The 20,976-nt window shown below is 37.4% G+C and overlaps 1 protein-coding gene across 12 annotated transcripts in view; it reads left to right on the top strand.

The window, feature by feature from the left end:
* Positions 1-20,976, top strand: part of nbeab (neurobeachin b) — a 279,115-nt gene that overhangs the window by 150,232 nt on the left and 107,907 nt on the right. For all 12 annotated transcript variants that reach the window (XM_089121103.1, XM_089121108.1, XM_089121105.1 and 9 more), the window contains exons 34-36: positions 6,714-6,778; positions 8,854-8,962; positions 13,167-13,333. In XM_089121103.1, coding sequence (XP_088977229.1) covers positions 6,714-6,778; positions 8,854-8,962; positions 13,167-13,333 — 341 coding nt within the window. The remainder of the gene's footprint in view (positions 1-6,713; positions 6,779-8,853; positions 8,963-13,166; positions 13,334-20,976) is intronic.

A 20,976-nucleotide genomic window follows, 5' to 3' on the forward strand; every position in this document is an offset into this window, starting at 1 on the left:
TTCCTTCATTCATTCATTCATTCATTCATTCATTCATTCATTCATTCATTCATTCATGCATTCATTCATTCATTCATTCATTTATTCATTTCTTCCTCAAATCATGGGCCTGATTTTGTTTCTTGCACCCCCAACATATTTTGTTTAAGAATGTTCACTGTGTTTTCTCCCATGCGCTGGCAGTGGATAGGCTGTCAAATAAAAAAAATAAAAAAACAGTAAGGCCGTGTGTCCACCAAAGCGTTTTAATACCACACTGACCAACTGTCACAACACTCAAACTGATGCGGATATTCTGTATCATAGCAACGAAACTTCTCAACGAAAAAAACGCTGCGCTGACCAGCAGAACGTTTTGTTGCTATGATACAGAATATCCTCAGCACAGTTTACTTGCAACTGATTTCGCAGATAATTTGTTTCGTACAAAAAATTATTTGTCATCCATTTTCTTCGGTTATCTCTGTTGGTTTGATGTTGTTGTAAAGAAAGAATGTTGTGACAGTTGGTCATTGTTTTTTAGTCCCGCCCCTCCTCCACTGTGATTGGACGGCTGGGTAAAAAGTGACAGTGATGAGCGCTGCGTTTTATCCAAAGTTGAACATTTTTTCAACTCCCAGCGACCAGTCAAAACGCTGAGCGCTCGGCGCTTCAGCGTGAAAAAAACGCTCACCGTCTTGTTACGCTCATGCCGTTTAAAAAAAGCGGCACTCCCATTGAAAACAATTGAAAACATACGCCAGGCGCGTGGAAAAACGCTTTGGTGGACACACAGCCTAACTGTCCAATCACAGTGGAGGGGGGGCGGGACTAATACAACACCGACCAACTGTCACAACATTATTTCTGTACAACGACATCAACAGGGATGAGAAATACATTTTTAGTATGAAACATCAACATTATCTGCGAAATCAGTTACAAATAAGCTGTGCTGCGGATATTCTGTATCATAGCAATGAAACGTCTCAATGGAAAAAACGCTACGCTGCCAAAACTCTCTCAAGCGCCCAAAGCACGGCGTCTTCAGCAAAGCGTCTGCCGTTTTCAGCTGGCTAAAAACGATTTGGTGGACGCACGGCCTAAGAGCACAATAAATATAGTCCATAAGGTCATAGGTCATGCAATGGCTTTGTATGAGGACCAGACTGAAATTTAAGTCATAATTCACTGAAAAATCTGCTTGACAGCTATGGTCACCACTCACTTTCATTGTATGAAGACATGAGAGTGGGTAAATGACTTAATTCCTGGGTGAACTATCACTTTAATAAGTGCTGGTGCACACCTGAACACAGCCTGCATCCCACTACAAATCATGTTGTGGTAAGAGACGTCCTTGCTGCGAGTCCAACAACCTTGAGCCTTTCCCCTTTTCATCTCCGCACTAATGCACCCAGACAGCGAGACGTTCACCGCCCGTGACCTTGCGACCCACTCGGTTTCGCGAACTGTCATTTTTATGAATAAATTAACGATAATCATCTTGAACTTTTTTTATTTATGCCTCCTAATCACTGTTATTCATCTAAGGCCGCAGACAGCCGGTGTCTCTATCCAGTCAAGTGGCAGCGGGTGCCGCAGAGGTCAGCCGGGTCTGTTTCGTGTAACAGCTTAAACATACATAAAGGATCTAGCGTGGAGCCGGAGAGATTTACCGATGGACGGCCTCCAGATGTCGGGAGCAGCGCTGAGCAGATAAAAGCAAAGTGCTCCCTCTGTCTCTTGACAGGTTGGATTGAGATGCTACAAATTCTCAAGAGCCATTAAAGTTTGCGAGTTACAAAGTCAGGGAGGAAAAAAACGGCTGGCCGAGGTGCACAGCTCAAGCGTAAGTGCTACAACTACGGGGTTTTTTTTTTTCCTCCCACGGTTTTTGCGGTGCACATTTTTTGGCTAATGACTGCGTTCTCAGCTGAGTACGTTTTGGCAGGCAGTTTTGACTGGAGTGCTTGACAGCTGTGACTGGAATTTGAAGGTTAAAGTTGATCTGAGTTTGAGTGAAATTAAGTTCTTGACTTCAAAAAAGCATGTACTCAATGTTTCAGTGACTTGTCGTAATCGTGAGGAATAAGGGAACTAGGGCTGTCAAACGATTAATCGCGATTAATCGCATCCAAAATAAAAGTTTGTGTTTAGATAATATATGTGGGTGCATTGTGTATAATTATTTTGTACATATATATATATATATATATATAAATACACACACATGCATGTATATTTATGAAATAAATATTATTTATATATAAAATATTTATATTTATATATAATATAAATTATATATAAATCTATATACATGAAAATATTTATTAAATATATACTCGCATGTGTGTGTATTTATATATATATAAACTAATTACACATAGTGCACCCACATATATTATGTAAACACAAACTTTGACCCAAAAATCGGTTAATTTTGGATGCGATTAATCGCGATTAATCGTTTGACAGCCCTAAAGGGAACCAATTGGTTTGTTTCCAAAATGGGGAATTTTTATCCCATTACATGTATAAAGGAAGTACACAAGCAGAAATCATAATCTCATATAATCATAAACTTACGATTAAATATTAAGGTCAAAGATGATGTACTCAGCATCCCTAAAACAGTGTTCCCTTTTTTAATGCCATAGAAAAATCTATTACTTTTTAGAAATTTGAGACCTTTATTTGTTAATATTTTTCTCTACTTTTTTAAGGGCCCCAGTGGGGGTCCCAGGACCGGTTTAAAATCCCCTCTGTGATGAACTCTTTGTCATCTCTTAAACCCAGCGTGCCAGCTTTTTCCAAAATAAGTCCCTCACTGGAGATGGCAGGCCGGAAGAGATCTTCTCTTTTACATGCGGGATCACATTACCGCAGTCTGGAGGTACATGTCATCGCTAATGCACTTCACATGGACGGCATACTCGTCTGAGCCCCCCAAAATCCCCTCACAATCACACTCACCTCCCACTGGGGACCCTCACTCTCATTCTTGAAGAGAAAGAGAAAAAAGAATGGCTCAAAAGAAGTGTGTTCCAGCAGTGATGCACAGCCTACTTGAGAAGAGACAGTGGAGCGGGACTTGGCTCTTTCTCTTGGCTGATGTCATTTTCTTTTGGCAGGCCAGTGTACCCCCACATCTGCATGTATTTCCTTATTTATATTTGTCACGTGGGTGCTGCTCTACTTGAGCGTAGGCTAGTGATGAAGCACTGAGCTGAGGCGGCCCGATCTCAAGTGACAAAGCGCCTGACTGCAGAGTAGATAATGAATGGTGGAAGAGAAGAGAGCAAGGCATTTTGGGTCAGTTACAACATTTGGAGACCAGATGCGCCTCAGTGTTGTCTCTTTCTGGCTCAATGAGGGGTAGTGAGGATGATCACCAGTCTGTGTGATGCTTTTTTTTCTCTGACTTTTTATTTATTTATTGTCTGTTCATATTTCCATGCAGTTGTGCTATGCGGTTTTAAACCTGAGCAGAGCCCATACAGTATTTTTACATTTTAAAGGGATAGTTCACCCTGTTATCAGTTATTCACCCTTGTGTTGTTTCAAACCCCTATTTGTTTCTGTATGGATTCAAGATGAGTGGCGTGCTCAAATTCCTTTTAAAAAAGTTTAACCTGGGTGCTCTTCGGTCCAAGGTAGGACATCAAGGAAACAGTAGAGAAAGAAATCTCTGATGACCGAGGCACTCCTTAGTTTAATGATTTTAATGAAGGAGTGTCTCGGTCATCAGAGATTTCTTTCTCTACTGTTTCCTTGATGCCCTATTTGTTTCTTTTTTACTGGAACACAAAAAGATGATTTAAAAACAAAAATATATATATGAGTGTATTTTTGTCCATACATTTGAAGTTGATATTGTTTTTATCCACAATGGCTGTAAAAGAATTATCGTGATTTTAAGAGTAAAAACCTGTTAATTAGCAGTAAGTCTCCATACGGTAATTAACTGTAATAGATCTAAACTTATATTTAATGTAATTTTACAACTTTTTTAGAAGTGAATAAGAATGAGTCATTGTTCAATTTATAAGGAAAAAGCATAAATTTGCATTCCCAGAAATATCTGCGTGAGACTTCACATGTGATGTATTTTAGTTGAAATATGTATGAAGTTTCTTCTTTAGTTGTTTCTAAAGTGCACATTTTATATATTAGTATTTGTATTCTCAGCTTGTAGAAAAGCTGCTTATGATGAGCTTTGATTCATCATGTGAAGTACTCACCACCACATGTGTTTGGTGGTAGTCATACTAATATCTTGTGCCTTTTTATTAGACTATGGTATATTTACATTATATCAGTTAATGAAATATATATATTTTTTACTGTAAATTTAAAGGAGTAGTTCACTTTTGAAAAAAAAAAACTTTTGCTGATAATTTACTCACCCCCATGTCATCTAAGATGTCCATGTCTTTCTTTCTTCAGTCGAAAAGAAATGAAGGTTTTTGATGAAAACATTTCAGCATTTTTCTCCATTTAATGCACTTCAGTGGGAACCAAACGGATCAAGGTCCAAAAGACAGTTTCTGCAACAGTCAAACTGCAAACTGTTCAAAGGGCTTTAAACGATTCCAGACGATGAATAAGGGTCTTATCAAGCGAAACGGTCACTCATTTAATAAATAAATAACAAAGTTTTATAAGCTCAAATGGTCGCCTTGCTCTGTTCTGTGACGCACGTTTGTGACTCTCCTGTTCGAACTCGTTCATCAAAATGAACGAATCTTTTTGCGAGTCATTTGGTTCATTCAACGAACGAAACGAACTAATTGACTCGGAAAAAGATTTGTTCATTTTGATGAACGAGTTCGAACAGGAGAGTCACGAACGTGCATCACAGAACAGAGCAAAACGGGCATTTGAGCTTATAAAACCTTTTTTTTTTCTTTTTTTTTTATTAAATGAGCGATCATTTCGCTTGATAAGACCCTTATTCATTGTCTGGAATCGTTTAAAGCCCTTTCAACAGTTTGCAGTTTGCACTGAAAGTGTCTTTTGGACCTTGAACCGTTTGGTTCCCACTGAAGTGCATTAAATGGAGAAAAATGCTGGAATGTTTTCATCAAAAACCTTCATTTCTTTTCGACTGAAGAAAGAAATACATGGACATCTTGGATGACATGGGGGTGACTCCTTTAAATTTACAGAAAAAAAATATTAAATTATTAATTATTATTAAACTTGCTGTTGGAATTTTATTCATTGTCTTCATCTGTTTACCTGCAACATATATAAATATACTGTATATATATATATATATATATATACACTTTATATACACTTTAAAAGTGTTAACAAAAGATCTTTACAGAAAACATAAATGTCATAGAATAATATGAAGTTGGCGAATATAACAGAATTAAATAATAAATAATAATAAAAAAAAAATACTCAAGACACATAGAATGTATGTATTAAAAATGTCCTCGTTCTGAGGGAACCGTTCACACCCATCCCCAGTGTCTCTCCCACCCTGATCCCCTCACCGCAGGACAGGGGAATATTTTTGAGGCCAACTTTTTGCAAATGCCCTCTTTCCTTTTGAACTCCAGCCCAGCTCATGCTCTTCCCCCTCGACTCATACCTTTGAGAGCAAACAAGAGAACGGAGGAGAATTTCCCATAGTGAGAAGCACAACTACCTTTTAATCATCTCCAGACCTGTACTGTGTGTGTGAGAGACAGCGGAGGAAGGAGAGCCCGGGAAACGGGGAGAGGGAGGGCGTGGGACGTTCCCTAAGGCCTCCAAAGCGCTGGAGGCTAGGCGAGAGGGCCGGCCTCGAGACGGAGGTCTTCGGTGATCTGTCACTGGGTGCTCACAGAGAGGAAATGGCTGTGTTTAAGAGGCAAGAGGATTCAGTTTCATTCAGCAATTACATCTCTCCTGTGTTTACGGATCTGTGCGCAGAGGAAGAAAAGATGCTTGCACACACACAGGGCCAAGTTCCAGGCTTTTTATGGCTTTGGCTCTCCATCGCGGATATGTGACCTCAAATAGATCTTTGCTTTCTCAAATACGTAGCAATCCAATTTGCTGCGATCACTATCGTTAAATATTTCACTTAGGCTTAACGTGAGACTTTAGGAGAAAGATTTCTCTGCAGATGCTTTTTCCTCTGGTTTTATTTCTATTTATTGTATTACAGATGTTATACAATCCATTTTTACCAGGACTTATTTAGGTGTAATCATCAATGAACCCTTCAATTCTCATGCACATTTGTGTGTGTATATATATGTGTATGTATGTATGCATATATAACTAATTTCATTTAATATTTCAATTTTGTATTTTATTCTATGAAAATAGAGGATAGTTGAAAAAAAAAATCCTAATATATTTTATATGTGTGTGTGTGTGTGTGTGTGTATGTATTTCTAATATATATATATATTAGAAATATAATGCTTAATATTAGGGCTGTCAAACAATTAATCGCGATTAATCGCATCCAAAATAAAAGTTTGTGTTTACATAATATATACAAGTAATTATTCAGAGTGCACCCACATATATTATGTAAACACAAACTTTTATTTTGGATGCGATTAAGATTAAGATCAAAGGTATAGCATGTGGACAGCATGTGGTAACATATAAAATAGTAATTATAACTGCACTTTTTCCCCAGTTGCGCAAGCTGTATTCAAGCATACTGATATACAAAAGAGCACAATCCACATACGAATGACAAATGTTGTTTCTTTCAGGAGTGGCAGAACTCGATCCAGAAGAACGCTGGCCTGGCTTTCATTGAGCTTATCAACGAGGGAAGGTAAAGTCTCAAGTCTGCTCCCGAAACACCATCACTAGCTCACAGATCACTGTAGCTTATGTCACTTCAAACTGGTTATCCGGTGCTGGACTGTTCGGTTGACGGGTTACCATGGCATCACTGAGAACAAGGAATGGGACCAGATTAACACCTAAGCCTCTCGTCCCGGTAGTGTGGCCACAGTTTGTGTGAGAGTGGGTGGTTGTATAAACCCTCTGACATACCTTGTCTAGAATGTGTAAATCAGTCTCGTTTTCAGTCTTTCTGTGTTTTTTTTTTTTTTTAATGCTGAATGTCTACTTTTCTATCTCACTGAAAGATTGTGTGTGTGCGTGTCCATGTGTTTGTCAGGTTTAGGCTTTCGTTGTTGTCAAGCTGATCCAGGGTGGATCAGCCTGCACACCCATCTGCTGACCCATCTGTACACACACACACACACATACACGCACAAATTCAGACAATCAGGCTGAGTCAGCAGAGATAGTCGCTGTCCAGGGTGCTGGCACATCAGTCATTCTCTCTCTCTCTACCTGTCTGTCTATCTGTCTCTCGGCCTGTCTGTGTCACTGGCCCTCACCCAAATCCTACCTCAGTGGATGAAGTGCAACAGTAATCGTCTGGAAGAAACTTTTTACTATTTATTTCATAGTGAAATGTAAGGAATGAAATTAAATATGACTTAAATATGTCTTTTGCCAAGTTTTGGCTCTTTTGGCAGAGGCACTTCTTCAGACTACACTCTAAAAAAAATGCTAGGTTGTTTTAACCGATTTTTGGGTCAAATATGGACAAACTCAAACAATGGGTTAAAAATGTAATTTATAAATGTAACCCAATGGCTGGGTTTGTCCATATTTGACCTAAAATTGGGTTTAAACAACCCAGCATTTTTTAGAGTGTAAGTGAGTACAAGAGACTTAAAAACGTTAGTATGTAAAGTATAATTGTTTTTTCATTGTTATAAGTGTATATATATATATATATATATATATATATATATATATATATATATATATATATATATATATATATTGTTTATGAGTATAATTGTTTTTATTTAATTGTCAAAATGTTTACAAAAATAAGAAATAAAAAATGCATACGGAATACAATAATTATGATCAATTATTTTAAACATAAATGACTTCACCTAAGAGCTGATGTTCTGTCTTTAAAGGATTGTATGAAAGAAAAAAAAGGAGAAAAAAAATATCTGGACGTTTCTCAGGCGTTTTTTCTTCCAGAAACCTGCAGTTACACACTATATATGCAATGGATAGTTTATTTGAACTATTTAATGAGACTAATGTTGTGTTTGGCCTCTTGAAACGTCTGCTTATGTTCTAATAATAAACTGCATTACAAGTTTTAAAGTACCGTGTAAAACTAAGCATGTGGAGTTAGTTCTGAATGAAATGCGGGAACTTTCAGCCTTGCAGTGTTTATGCAACAGTCTATTCCAGTTTATTTGTGATACATTCATTTTGGTATAGGGCATCTGTGATTTATGAACCACACCATGTCACAGTTTGGGATGTATGTGGCCCCTGTGCCACTGATTTGGAGCCCCTGTTCTGTTTCACTCGCACCATCATATAAGTCACCAAGCTCACAACGGTTTCTACCGTGGATTTTTTAACACGCTCTTCATACCGCATAACTTCTTATCCTCTTCTGAAGTAGTCAATTCATGTCCTAGATTCAATTTTGTACTGTTATAATGCTGGAAAAATTATATTATAAATTTTTTTCCCTTCCTTTGCACTCCAAATGTTATTTATTGCTTGCCAACACTTATAGAAGTATGGACATTTGAATGCCGTACCAGATTGAAGCCCTTCTTCGGGACGGGGAGGAGAAATTATGCAGTATTACGTTCCACAGAAACACCAAGGTTCTTAAATTAAAACAAAGTTGACATAACAATGTGTAAAATGACAATTGACACAAAGTAACCCATAGATCTCATAAAAGACATAAAATTTGCAGGATTGATTGTGTGTGATGTGCAGATGAGTACTTTATGCGTGTTTGGGGACTGACTGTGATTCATTCCTCGTTTTACTTCATTCTAGACTCCTTTGTCATGCCATGAAGGATCATATCGTTCGAGTGGCCAATGAAGCAGAGTTTATCCTCAATAGACAGCGAGCCGAGGACGTCCACAAGCATGCAGAGTTTGAGGTAGAGAATCATCAAACCAAAAGCACATGCATACACATTTTATAGATCCCCTACGGGATTTTGATATTTTACGTTGTAATATGACTCGGTATATTAACAACCAGCCTGAATTAAGTAGCTAGATCTTCGAACACAAACCAGATTATAATCAATCCCAGAACAGACCTCTAATCCCACACTGAATCCATATGAAACATGAATAATCTACAATAAAATCTGTTTTTGAGAAGCAGATAGAGCACGAGAGAGGAAATCTCTAGTAAAGCTGTCAGTGGGGGTGGCCCATAATCCTTTGCTCATGCCTTCTAAAGGGGATTAATCCACATATATTAGCTCAGTAGAGAGAAATTTAATAACCCTTCCCAAAATTATGTTTAAGCACCCTCTGGAAAAGTCAGGAACCATTTTTTAGAGATCGTATTCATGTCTCATTTTAAACATTTTTTTTTTTTTTCAATCAAGAGACAGAAAATAGTCTTTACATTAGTACTTCTGTCAGTTAAAGGGGCTATATTCAAGAATTTTCATTTATTAATCGTTTTTTAATATTGTCAATTTGTGAACCGCTTGAAACTTACTGTTATAAAATCAGACCTTCCCTGACCTCCGACTGTAGATTGTCTTTGAAAGCATGGAGAGTGATTTTTATGCGAAGGACTTTTTGCTGTGAAATTCAAATGGATGTGACCTTTACACACACTCCTGAGAGCCTCTCTTCCGTTCTGTGACACATGAAACAAATGCTTATACAATATCCAGGATGATGCCGAAAGAGCCATTCTCTACTGTAATGTCAATGTGAGACTATTCAAACTCACACTGACCTCTCGGTTGAAATTGCGTGGATATATGAAGCATTTGAGGACAGGACATTACTTTATTTTATTCCAATTACAACTGACTGTTTATAGCCTACTGTATTTATTATGTAAAAAAACTTGGCTTTACAAAACAATGGCTAACAGAGATTTATATTTTATACCAATTACAACAGAAATGTAATAACTGTTCCCCAAATTATTCATTAGCCCCCTCTTAAAAATAAGGCACAGTGTTTAGAGATAAATAGAATAGAATTATAAATGTATTCATGAAAAGACTTTTACCAAAGAGAAAATGGTGTTAATAGCAATCTTTAGCCTTTAGTTCACGACATAAAAACGCCTTGTGTACATCATAACTTAAAGGAGAAGTTCACTTTAAAAAAAAAAAAACTTTTACTGATAATTTACTCACCCCAATGTCATCCAAGATGTCCATGTCATTCTTCAGTGGAAAAGAAATGAAGGTTTTTGATGAAAACATTCCAGGATTTTTCTCCATACAATGGACTTCAATGGGAACCAAACGGTTCAAGGTCCAAAAGACAGTTTCAGTGCAAACTGCAAACTGTTCAAAGGGCTTTAAACGATTCCAGATGATGAATAAGTGTCTTATCAAGCAAAACGATCGCTCATTTAATAAATAAATAACAAAGTTTAAGTTTATAAGCTCAAATGCTCGCCTTGGTCTGTTCTGTGATGCGCGTTTGTGACTCTCCTGTTCGAACTTGTTTATCAAAATGAACGAATCTTTTTTCGGATCATTTGGTTGATTCAACAAACAAAATGAACGAGTTGACTCGGGAAAAGATTTGTTAATTTCGATGAACGAGTTCGAACAGGAGAGTCACAAACGCGCATCACAGAACAGAGCAAGACGAGCATTTGAGCTTATAAAACTTAAACTTTGCTATTTTTTTTTTTTTAAATGAGCGATTGTTTCACTTGATAAGACCCTTATTCGTCGTCTGGAATCGTTTAAAGCCCTTTCAACAGTTTGCAGTTTGCCTTGAACCGTTTGGTGCCCATTGAAGTCCATTATATGGAGAAAAATCCTGGAATGTTTTCATCAAAAACATTAATTTCGACTCTTTTCGACTGAAGAAAGAAAGACATGGACATCTTGGATGACATGGGGAAGAGTAAATTATCAGCAAAAGTTTTTTTAAAAAAGTGAACTACTTCTTTAAATGTAATATATTAAATGTGAAGATTAATGTTACATTAACTACTTAGAATATCATATCAGCCTATCTGTACCATTCTGACAGTGATCCAGTGGTTGCTGCTAATGTAAATCAAGGTTTAGCAACACTTACTGTTGAATCATTTATCTATAATATGAAACTCTGAAGGCACGTGCATGATCAGCATGAGGGATACACACACTCTTTCTCAGAAACGCACTAGTACATGCAGTGATGGAGTGATGAGTTTCTTATCTGGAACGCACAGCCTGTCTGAGACGGTTGTTTTATATACTGCTCTTGAGGATCCTTGACCTACTAGATAAAACGCAGATATGCGATGTCACCAGCTAACTGAAGATGTTGTCTTGCCTCTCAAGACGTCGTCTTGCCTCCTCTTGTTCTTCCTGTTCTTTATTACCTCCGTCTGTAGATTGAAGATTTTGTAAGCAGATTAGATATTTTTACAATTAAGCTGGTGTCACTTTCAACCCTCATATCCTCCCTTGAAGTGATAAATAACGTTTGATATTTGTCAGCGTGGCGCACAGTAAGGCGAGATGACACCGGGAGATTGAGTTATCGGCCGTTTGAAGAATATGTCGAGGTATAGTATCTGACAGAATTCAAATATAAGGAAGGAAATTCAATTACTTCGTCTCGCCCCTCCTCCCTGTTCCCCTGCACCCCACCAGCTTGTGTTAGGAAATTAGATTTTGAATATTAGCAAGAGATCCCCCCTGGGGTCCATGTGGGAAGACAGTCTTATTGTTGCGGAGAAGATAAAGTCTGCTGGCTGCTTCACGTCACCCTTAGTCTGAGAGGCCTTTTAGTCTCAGTGCTTTTTATAGTGCCTGTTTTAAGATTATTTCTGTGTACAAAGTAAACTTTAAAGGGGATGTGCTACAATATATGTAAAAATGGCAATGGAAGGCATTCTTGGTTCTTAAAGGGACAGTACACCCAAAAATGAAAATGAGTCATTCCAAACCCTTCTTTCTTCTGCGGAAAACTGTTTTTGTCCTTAAAATGAAAGTCAATAAGGGTCCTAAAGCAACACTGGACCTCATTGACAAAAATAACACTGATACTTTGTTTATATTGGGCCTTATTTTAACAATCTAAGCGCATGGTGTGAAGCGCACGGCTCAGGTGCATTTAGGCCGTGTGTCCACCAAAGCGTTTTTAGCCAGCTGAAAACGGCAGACGCCCTGCTGAAGACGTCATGCTTTGGGTGCTTGAGAGCGTTTTGGCAGCGCAGCATTTTTTTCCGTTGAGACGTTTGTGTGTTTCTATGATACAGAATATCTGCAGCACAGTTTACTTGTAACTGATTTCACAGATAATTTGTTTCATACTAAAAAAAAATATTTTTTCATCAAATTTGTTCGGTTATCTCTGTTGGTTGATGTTGTTGTAAAAAAAAAATGTTGTGACAGTTGGTCAGTGTGGTTTAGGACCGCCCCTCCTCCACTGGGATTGGACGGGTGGCTAAAAAGTGACAGTGACGAGCGCTGCGTTTTATCCAAAGTTGAACACTTCGGCAACTCTCGGCGACCAGTAAAAAACGCTGGGTGCAAGCAGACCACCTACGGGACAAGCTGGATTCCACCAATGTTTATGTACACGAAATTAATCTTTTACATTGTAATCCTTTTATTTTTAATATTTGACATATTTTGTGCTGCTGTGATTTCTTGTGTGTTTAATAGGCAGAGTTTACCCGCCTATAGGCGCAATTACTAACGCGCTCTTTAAATAACAAAATAAATAATGTGCCATTGACTCAAGACTTTGCCTCAAAATAGCAACCAATAATGTGGCTGAACACACCTCGTTTTCAGACCAGCACGCCCATGGTTGCACTAATGGGCGCAAATGCATTTGCTATTTAAACAACGTGGCTCAGGACGTGAAAATGATAACTGCGTCGGGCTGAAACTAGCAAAAAACACTTGCGCAGCATGTATGATAGAGCCCTATATCTTGTTCCTGCAGAACAAAGAAAGTCATGCAGGTTTGGAACATATTGGAGGGCGAGTACAGTAAATAATGAGAGGATTTTCGTTTTGGGATGAACTATCCCTCAGTCCTGCTCGATGTAGTGTCATCATTCTTGGTTTCAGTATGCTGATTCATTGTGATGTTGTTAAGATGTTAATCTCTATCTCTTTCTTTCATCCATATTTTGGTCAGTCTAACTGCGCACAGTATGCGGCTGACAGAAAAGAAGAGGAGACGATGTGTGATCACCTCATCAGTGCTGCCAAACACCGTGATCATGTGACAGCCAATCAGCTGAAACAAAAGATCCTCAACATCCTCACCAATAAACACGGAGCATGGGGCACAGTAGCACAAAGGTACAACTTGGTGCATGTGTCTGGGTGTTTATTCAACTATGGGCACTCTTTAGACCTGTTCATTTTAAAAACTAAATGTTTTCATGATTTTTTATCACTAATTTTTGTCTTTTGTCAAATCAGCTGAGAATTTATGTGGCTTAGATAACTTAATATTTTGAGTTTTTGTTGATTAAACCAATCTCCTTCATTTCACTGAACTTAATATTTTAATGAAACTTGGTTACTTACTTGAAATCTGTTCCTTTAATAAAAACTCAACCCCTGAGACATAAATCTGCTGTAGTTGAAGCAACACCTGTGGATGTAAGTGTGTGTGTGTGTGTGTGTGTGTGTATTTGTGTATAGCTTGTATTCTGTTGATGGTGTGTGTACGTTTTTTAGGTGCAAGTATTACACTATTACCTCACAAACACACACTGCCAGTCCTTTTATGTGACTCCTATTTAATATCATTTTCCATTTTCTTGCTCTCCAACCGGGTCAGACTCCAGGTCAGCAAACTCAATTACCACACCAGGCCAGGCCACTGAATCCTCTGAGACAGATCACTGGTGGTCAGGCTGTGTCCATGTGTATGTGTGTGTGTGTGTGTGTGTGTGTGTGTGAAGTGCTTCCTCTCAGTGTCACATTGGAGCACCTGGCAGTTGTTATGATGGTCTCAAGGGACCTGTTAAAAAAATACTGACTTGAGTTCCGTTTCCCACCAAACACACACAAACAGCCTGAATATAATCCAAGATCTAGAGGCATAATTCTGTACAAAGTGACAGTTTTAACTCAACACCATGAGCAAGAAGGAAGTTAAGAAACAACAACCATAGCTCACAACAATTTGGAATGTGGTAAAGTAATAGTTTAAATATAATACATTTAATACAATTACAATACTTTCTCCTAACCCAGTTTAATATGCTGAGACAACTACACTCACCTAAAGGATTATTAGGAACACCATACTAATACTGTGTTTGACCCCCTTTCGCCTTCAAACTGCCTTAATTCTATGTGGCATTGATTCAGCAAGGTGCTGAAAACATTTTATAGAAATGTTGGCCCATATTGATAGGATAGCATCTTGCAGTTGATGGAGATTTGTGGGATGCACATCCAGGACATGAAGCTCCTGTTCCACCACATCCCAAAGATGCTCTATTGGGTTGAGATCTGGTGACTGTGGGGGTCATTTTAGTACAGTAAACTCATTGTCATGTTCAAGAAACCAATTTGAAATGATTCGAGCTTTGTGACATGGTGCATTATCTTGCTGGAAGTAGCCATCAGAGGATGGGTACATGGTGGCCATAAAGGGATGGACATGGTCAGAAACTATGCTCAATTAGGCTGTGGCATTTAAATGATGCCCAATTGGCACTAAGGGGCCTAAAGTGTGCCAAGAAAACATCCCTCACACCATTATACCACCACCACCAGCCTGCACAGTGGTAACAAGGCATGATGGATCCATGTTCTCATTCTGTTTACGCCAAATTCTGACTCAATGTCTCAACAGAAATCGAGACTCATCAGACCAGGCAACATTTTTCCAGTCTTCAACTGTCCCATTTTGGTGAGCTCTTGCAAATTGTAGCCTCTTTTTCCTATTCGTAGTGGAGATGAGTGGTACCCGGTGGGGTCTTCTGCTGTTGTAGCCCATCCGCCTCAAGGTTGTGTGTGTTGTGGCTTCACAAATGCTTTGCTGCATACCTCGGTTGTAACAAGTGGTTATTTCAGTCAAAGTTGCTCTTCTATCAGCTTAAATCAGTCGGCCCATTCTCCTCTGACCTCTAGCATCAACAAGGCATTTTCGCCCACAGGACAGCGGCATACTGGATGTTTTTCCCTTTTCACACCATTCTTTTTAAACCCTAGAAATGGTTGAGCGAGAAAATCCCAGTAACTGAGCAGATTGTGAAATACTCAAACCGGCTCGTCTGGCACCAACAACCATGCCACGCTTAAAATTGCTTAAATCACCTTTCTTTCCCATTCTGACATTCAGTTTGGAGTTCAGGAAATTGTCTTGACCAGGACCACACGCCTAAATGCATTGAAGCAACTGCCATGTGATTGGTTGTTGAGATAATTGCATTAATGAGAAATTTAACAGGGGTTCCTAATAATCCTTTAAGTGAGTGAATAAGTAAGGCGTTTGTGTCTCAAACAATGAGTTTGGGGTGGGACTATCTGTTCATTTGACAAATGATAGTCATTTTTAAAACAATCATGAATTTAGCAATTCCTCTTGGTGACAGGGCCAGCAATTACACAGTAATATAATGCTTATTTTTATTTATGTGACTTTTAATATTTTAATTGTAATGTGTGTATGTTTTTTTTGTACTTTATCATACATATGTAAAGCACTTTAAATTGATGGTGTTTCAAATGTGCTTAAACCTTGACTAACTTTACAACAAAGACATACACTACAAAAATGTACTACTTAAGATTTGTTTTACTTGCCCAGTTAAGATCTAAAAATACCTACAACCAAGATAGTATTTGTGAAGCAACACTAAATATAACAATATTAAAACATAAGATATTTTCAGAAAATGCACCTTTATTACGATAAAATTATCAAATGTTTTAATAAAAGTTTCATATATATATATATGATCACTGAATTGAGATTCTCTCTGCCAGCATTGGCTGTTAGCCAGAAGATCTACAAACATGTCTACGCAAACACACACAGACCAAGCACAATTACTTATTTGCCTTCCAAATTGTCTCGATTTGCAGAAACAGTGGCTGTGGGTTTCTAATTAAATTTGTGAAATCCACTGCAGATGGTTGAATGTCCATGATGGCATCATGTTTACCCACTTCAATAAGAAACACCAGCTTGAACTGTGTGAGTAGGAATAGAGAACATAGCTCAGCTGCTTTCACTGATTGTACTTCTGTTATCAGTTTTGATGAATCCAAAGATTCTAGACGTCCCATAATTGTATCTGTCAGAACTTGTTTTTTTGACATGATGTCAGACACAGAGCCTTACATTAGCGGTGCTGTAACTGCACTGTATCACATTCATAGCTGAATATGTATGTAGGTTGTCCTAGTTTTATTTTAGGTCTGTGTTTAGACCACCTATTTTATGTCCCATGTGCTTACAGTATAAAAGAAAAGATAACTCAATGTGGTTTGTTGTAATGTTTGATGTAGGCCTAGTTTTTCCTTAACTTTTGTTTTTTCACTATTTTTTATATATATATATATATATATATATATTAGTTATTGTCAGTTCCATGTTCATATATATATATATATATATATATATATATATATATATTAGTTATTGTCAGTTCCATGTTCATATACATATACTTTTTCTTGCGCGTGTCACGTGACCAGTGTAAGCGCAGCTTTTGCAATATTATCGTTTTATATATATATATATATTAGGGATTTTGTAACCACAATTATATTATTGTATTATATTCATAAAATGGTCAGACTACTGTCATTTATGGAGGATTTTCAATGCCATATTAATAAATAAATTGCTTAAGTAAAAAGTATAATAAATGCAAATGAATGAATTACATTGATATATATATATATATATATATATATATATATACAGTATATATCTCATTATCACTGTAATTCATTCATTTGCATTTATTATTTTGAATGAAAGAATTATATTGATAATGATATATATATATATATCTCATTATCAATGTAATTCATTCATTTGCATTTATTATACTTTTTACTTAATTAAGCAATTTATCTATGAATATGGCACTGACAATCCTCCATAAATGACAGTAGTCTCACCATTTTCTGAATATATTATAATAATATAATTGTGGTTTCGAAACTCTCAAATGCTGCCTTAAATTCATCGCCTCAAAGTCCTTCATGCCATAATAATGAAGTGCATCTAATACCAACTACAAAACCTACTAAATATCTACATACCGTGAATTGGCTGAAAGTCTCTGCCACCATTCAGACTTATTCAAATATTTATGAAAACCACCTGGAAGGCATAACATTTGCATTGAGACAAAAGGTTATTGAGCTGGGGCACATTGTAAATGGTCCCACAAAACTTCCAACAAATTCAAATTTAATGGTAACCTGCTGGAGAAGAAAAATGATGCAATATGTTCATGAGCTCAAGGCGTTGTTACAGCTGAGCAGCTTAGTCTTATTCAATGCTACATTAACTTTCCCATTTATGCGGCTTCTGTAAAATAGAAAGCCTGCGGTGTTCTGAAGCATGCGTGTACTTTGCATATGTGTGTGTTAACATGTCCGCCTGAAATATATTTGTATTAGTGTGTTTGTGTATGTCTCTAAGCATGAACGCACTCTGATTGGTTTTCTCCTTTTACTTTGTGCTACAGCCCAGGGACACATGAAAAATGATCAAAATAATGTTTTCACATTTAGGCTTCGGAAAACACAAACGCTCCCATGATCCTTTGGAGCACCCCTTTGATTTTCGCCATTTTTTTTTTCTGCGGAGCAACTGTAAATTCTTTAGAATTTTAACAAACAACATAGACAAGCAATTATGCACATTATTAGATAAATAAATGTTCTCAGTTGTGTAAAATTGAATAATCCGTCAGGATGAAGCACCAAGAGATGTGAAGATGCAACGCTGCATTGCAATTCTTCAATGGCTGCATGAGCTGAAAGCCAAATAACCAACTCCAACCCAGGAATCTTCAGTTCGATCATACTTTATGCTTGCCTGATGATGAATGTCCCCTGTATTGAGTCGGCATCAGAAAATCAATACTTCTCAAATTGAAACAGTATAGGGTTGTATTGATCTGTGCTGCTAAATCAGAAGGAGAAGGCTTTGATAGGACGGCTCAGACAGCTCTGAGCCCAGTAATGACACACTATCAATTTTGGCTTTACACTGATAAATCAAGTCGAAAATTGGATGTCAGATTTTTTTTCTTCTCGCTTTCCTCTGAGGGAGTTATTTTCCTTTCCCTCTCCTGTTGACCTCCGACCTCCACCAGTGAATTATAAAGTTCAGTCGTGTCAAAAGTGAGAAGACGTCAGCGTCGGGATTAATGATGGAAAAGAAATCTATGAAATTGAAAAATCATGGAGCAATTCATTTGCATGTCACTGGTCTGTTATCCAGCTCTCTAATTCTCGAGTCATATTTGGTGGTAACGGCGCATTTTTGTCATAATCAATTAAAAAGATCTCAAATCTTTGACCTTTTCTCTGTGTAATCCTGTATTAAGTTCATTATTTTATCTGTACTCATTAATAGGATTAATAGGATATTTTAAAATGTTGTAATTGATGTTATATCCAAATTGTTTTCAATTAAAGGAGTAGTTCACTTTTTTTTAAAAAAAATAACTTTTGCTGATAATTTACTCACCCCCATGTCATCCAAGATGTCCATGTCTTTCTTTCTTCAGTCGAAAAGAAATTAAGGTTTTTGATGAAAACATTCCAGGATTTTTCTCCATATAATGGACTGCAATGGGAACCAAACGGTTCAAGGTCCAAAAGACATGCTCTGTTGGGGTTAGGGTGTGATCCGTTCGTGACTCTCCTATTCAAACTCATTCATCAAATTGAACGAATCTTTTCCCGAGTCAACTTGTTAATTTCGTTCATTGAATGAACCAAATGACATGAATAAAGATTCGTTCATTTTGATAACGAGTTCAAACAGGAGAGTCAAGAACGGAGCAAGGCGACCATTTGAGCTTATAAAATGAAATTATTTATTTAAATGAGCGAGCGTTTCACTTGATAAGACCCTTATTCATCGTCTGGAATCGTTTAAAGCCCGTTTGCAGTTTGCACTGAAAGTGTCTTTTGGACCTTGAACCGTTTGGTTCCCATTGAAGTCCATTATAAAGAGAAAAATCCTGGAATGTTTTCATCAAAAATCTTAATTTCTTTTTCGACTGAAGAAAGAAAGACATGGACATCTTGGATGACATGGGGGTGAGTAAATTATCAGCTAAAGTGAACTACTCATTTAAGTTTCGTTATTATGCCAATTACAATCCTCCATTATCATATCCATAGTAAATAAATAGCACAGAAATTACACACTTTTAAAAACAAAACGCATTACTTAATTGTGTTGCATTACGTTGCTATCTTCGGGAAGTGGAGTCAAATTATAATGCGTTTCTCTTTTTAATCAAAGTTGTCTAAACTTTTGGTATTCCAATAACAGTACAAGTAGTTTGGTAATATGCTAATGAAAACGTAGCCATTGTCTGTTTCAATTCTCATACTAGGTGTGCAAAACACACTCGGTCTCAGCACTCTTCCCAAGCATCATGTCACAGTGAATAAAGCTGACGTCCACCGATTTCCAATCAGCATTTTTTGCCACGCAATAGCGCGTAGCTGACTGTGCTAGGTGTCCAATAACACTCATTCTTAGCGTCCGTTTCCTAGAGTTTAACGTACCTTGAACCAGTCATTCAGGTGCTAATTGCTTCAAAATGGCTGTCCGTGACAAAAAAAAGTAAAGTCTGCGGTCACAGTGGACAGACGTCCCGGTGTTGTGTTCGTGCCCTTTGTCAACGTCAGCACTAGCGGACAGCTGACGGAGGACCAGCATACCTAGACCACCTCAGACCTTAACTTAACCTGACTTGTGTATTGATTGTCAACACTTTCTCTTGTATAATTACTTTTTTTTCTATTTTCTGTTGACTGTAAGGAGGGAGATGAAGAAAAAAGACAGTGTCAAGAGATAGAGAGTAGTGGCATGTATTGATTTGTTGGAGGTGGAGAATAGGGGAGGCACCATTTCCCTTGAATAACGGTGCGCGTGGTCTGTTGTTTGATGGATGGCAGCAGTCCCGTACTGGATAATAACTTGGTGATAGAAAGGAGCCTTCCAGTTACATATGGCTTGGTTAAGTAGTCTCACTTGGAGTGGTTGAAAGGTTATCAAATCTAATAGCAGCAATTGAAGGGAAATATATACTGCTCTTATGGGGTTTAGACCCCCCCCCCCCCCCCAAAAAAAAAAAATGGGATTTTTGGTCTTAGGCCTATCAACTGTTATCAGAGTTTCCAATGTATGAATTACAGGAAATAAAGAGCCAAAAACGATTTGTCATTTATTTACCCAACCACGTGTCATTCCAAATCTGAATGATTTTATTATTCTAGTACCAAAGGAGAATTTGAGTGATCTTTTTTTTTTGTAAGAAGTTTGACCTGACTCGAGCTGATTAACATCTGCTTCACATTAGAATTTAAATTTGTCTCATATTTGCATTATTGATTATTTTCCCTTTTATCACTGTATAGCTTATTTGGCTTAATACAATATATTGTAAAGCGCTATATAAGTAACTTGACTTGATCCTTGACGCGATTGAGGACAGCAGCGCAAAGTTGATTCTCTGCTACTTTGATCTAATAATTGATGTGTTTAAAAAATATATATATTTAAGAAGCAATTATTGAATATATAATTGAGACAAAGGTCTTCTTAATGATTTTCCGTTTTGTTCAAGCTAATTAAGCAAGTTTATCAATTACAGAAGAATATGTAAAAGTATGATATTTGAGGTAAAAGGCACAATAATTATGATGATCGATAATCGCATGATCAACCAATTTTATGATTTGTTTTCATGCAAAATCTGTTGCTCCATAAA

The sequence above is a fragment of the Pimephales promelas genome, chromosome 16 (assembly GCF_988280905.1).
Source record: "Pimephales promelas chromosome 16, fPimPro1.hap1.1, whole genome shotgun sequence".
Lineage (NCBI taxonomy): Eukaryota > Metazoa > Chordata > Actinopteri > Cypriniformes > Leuciscidae > Pimephales > Pimephales promelas.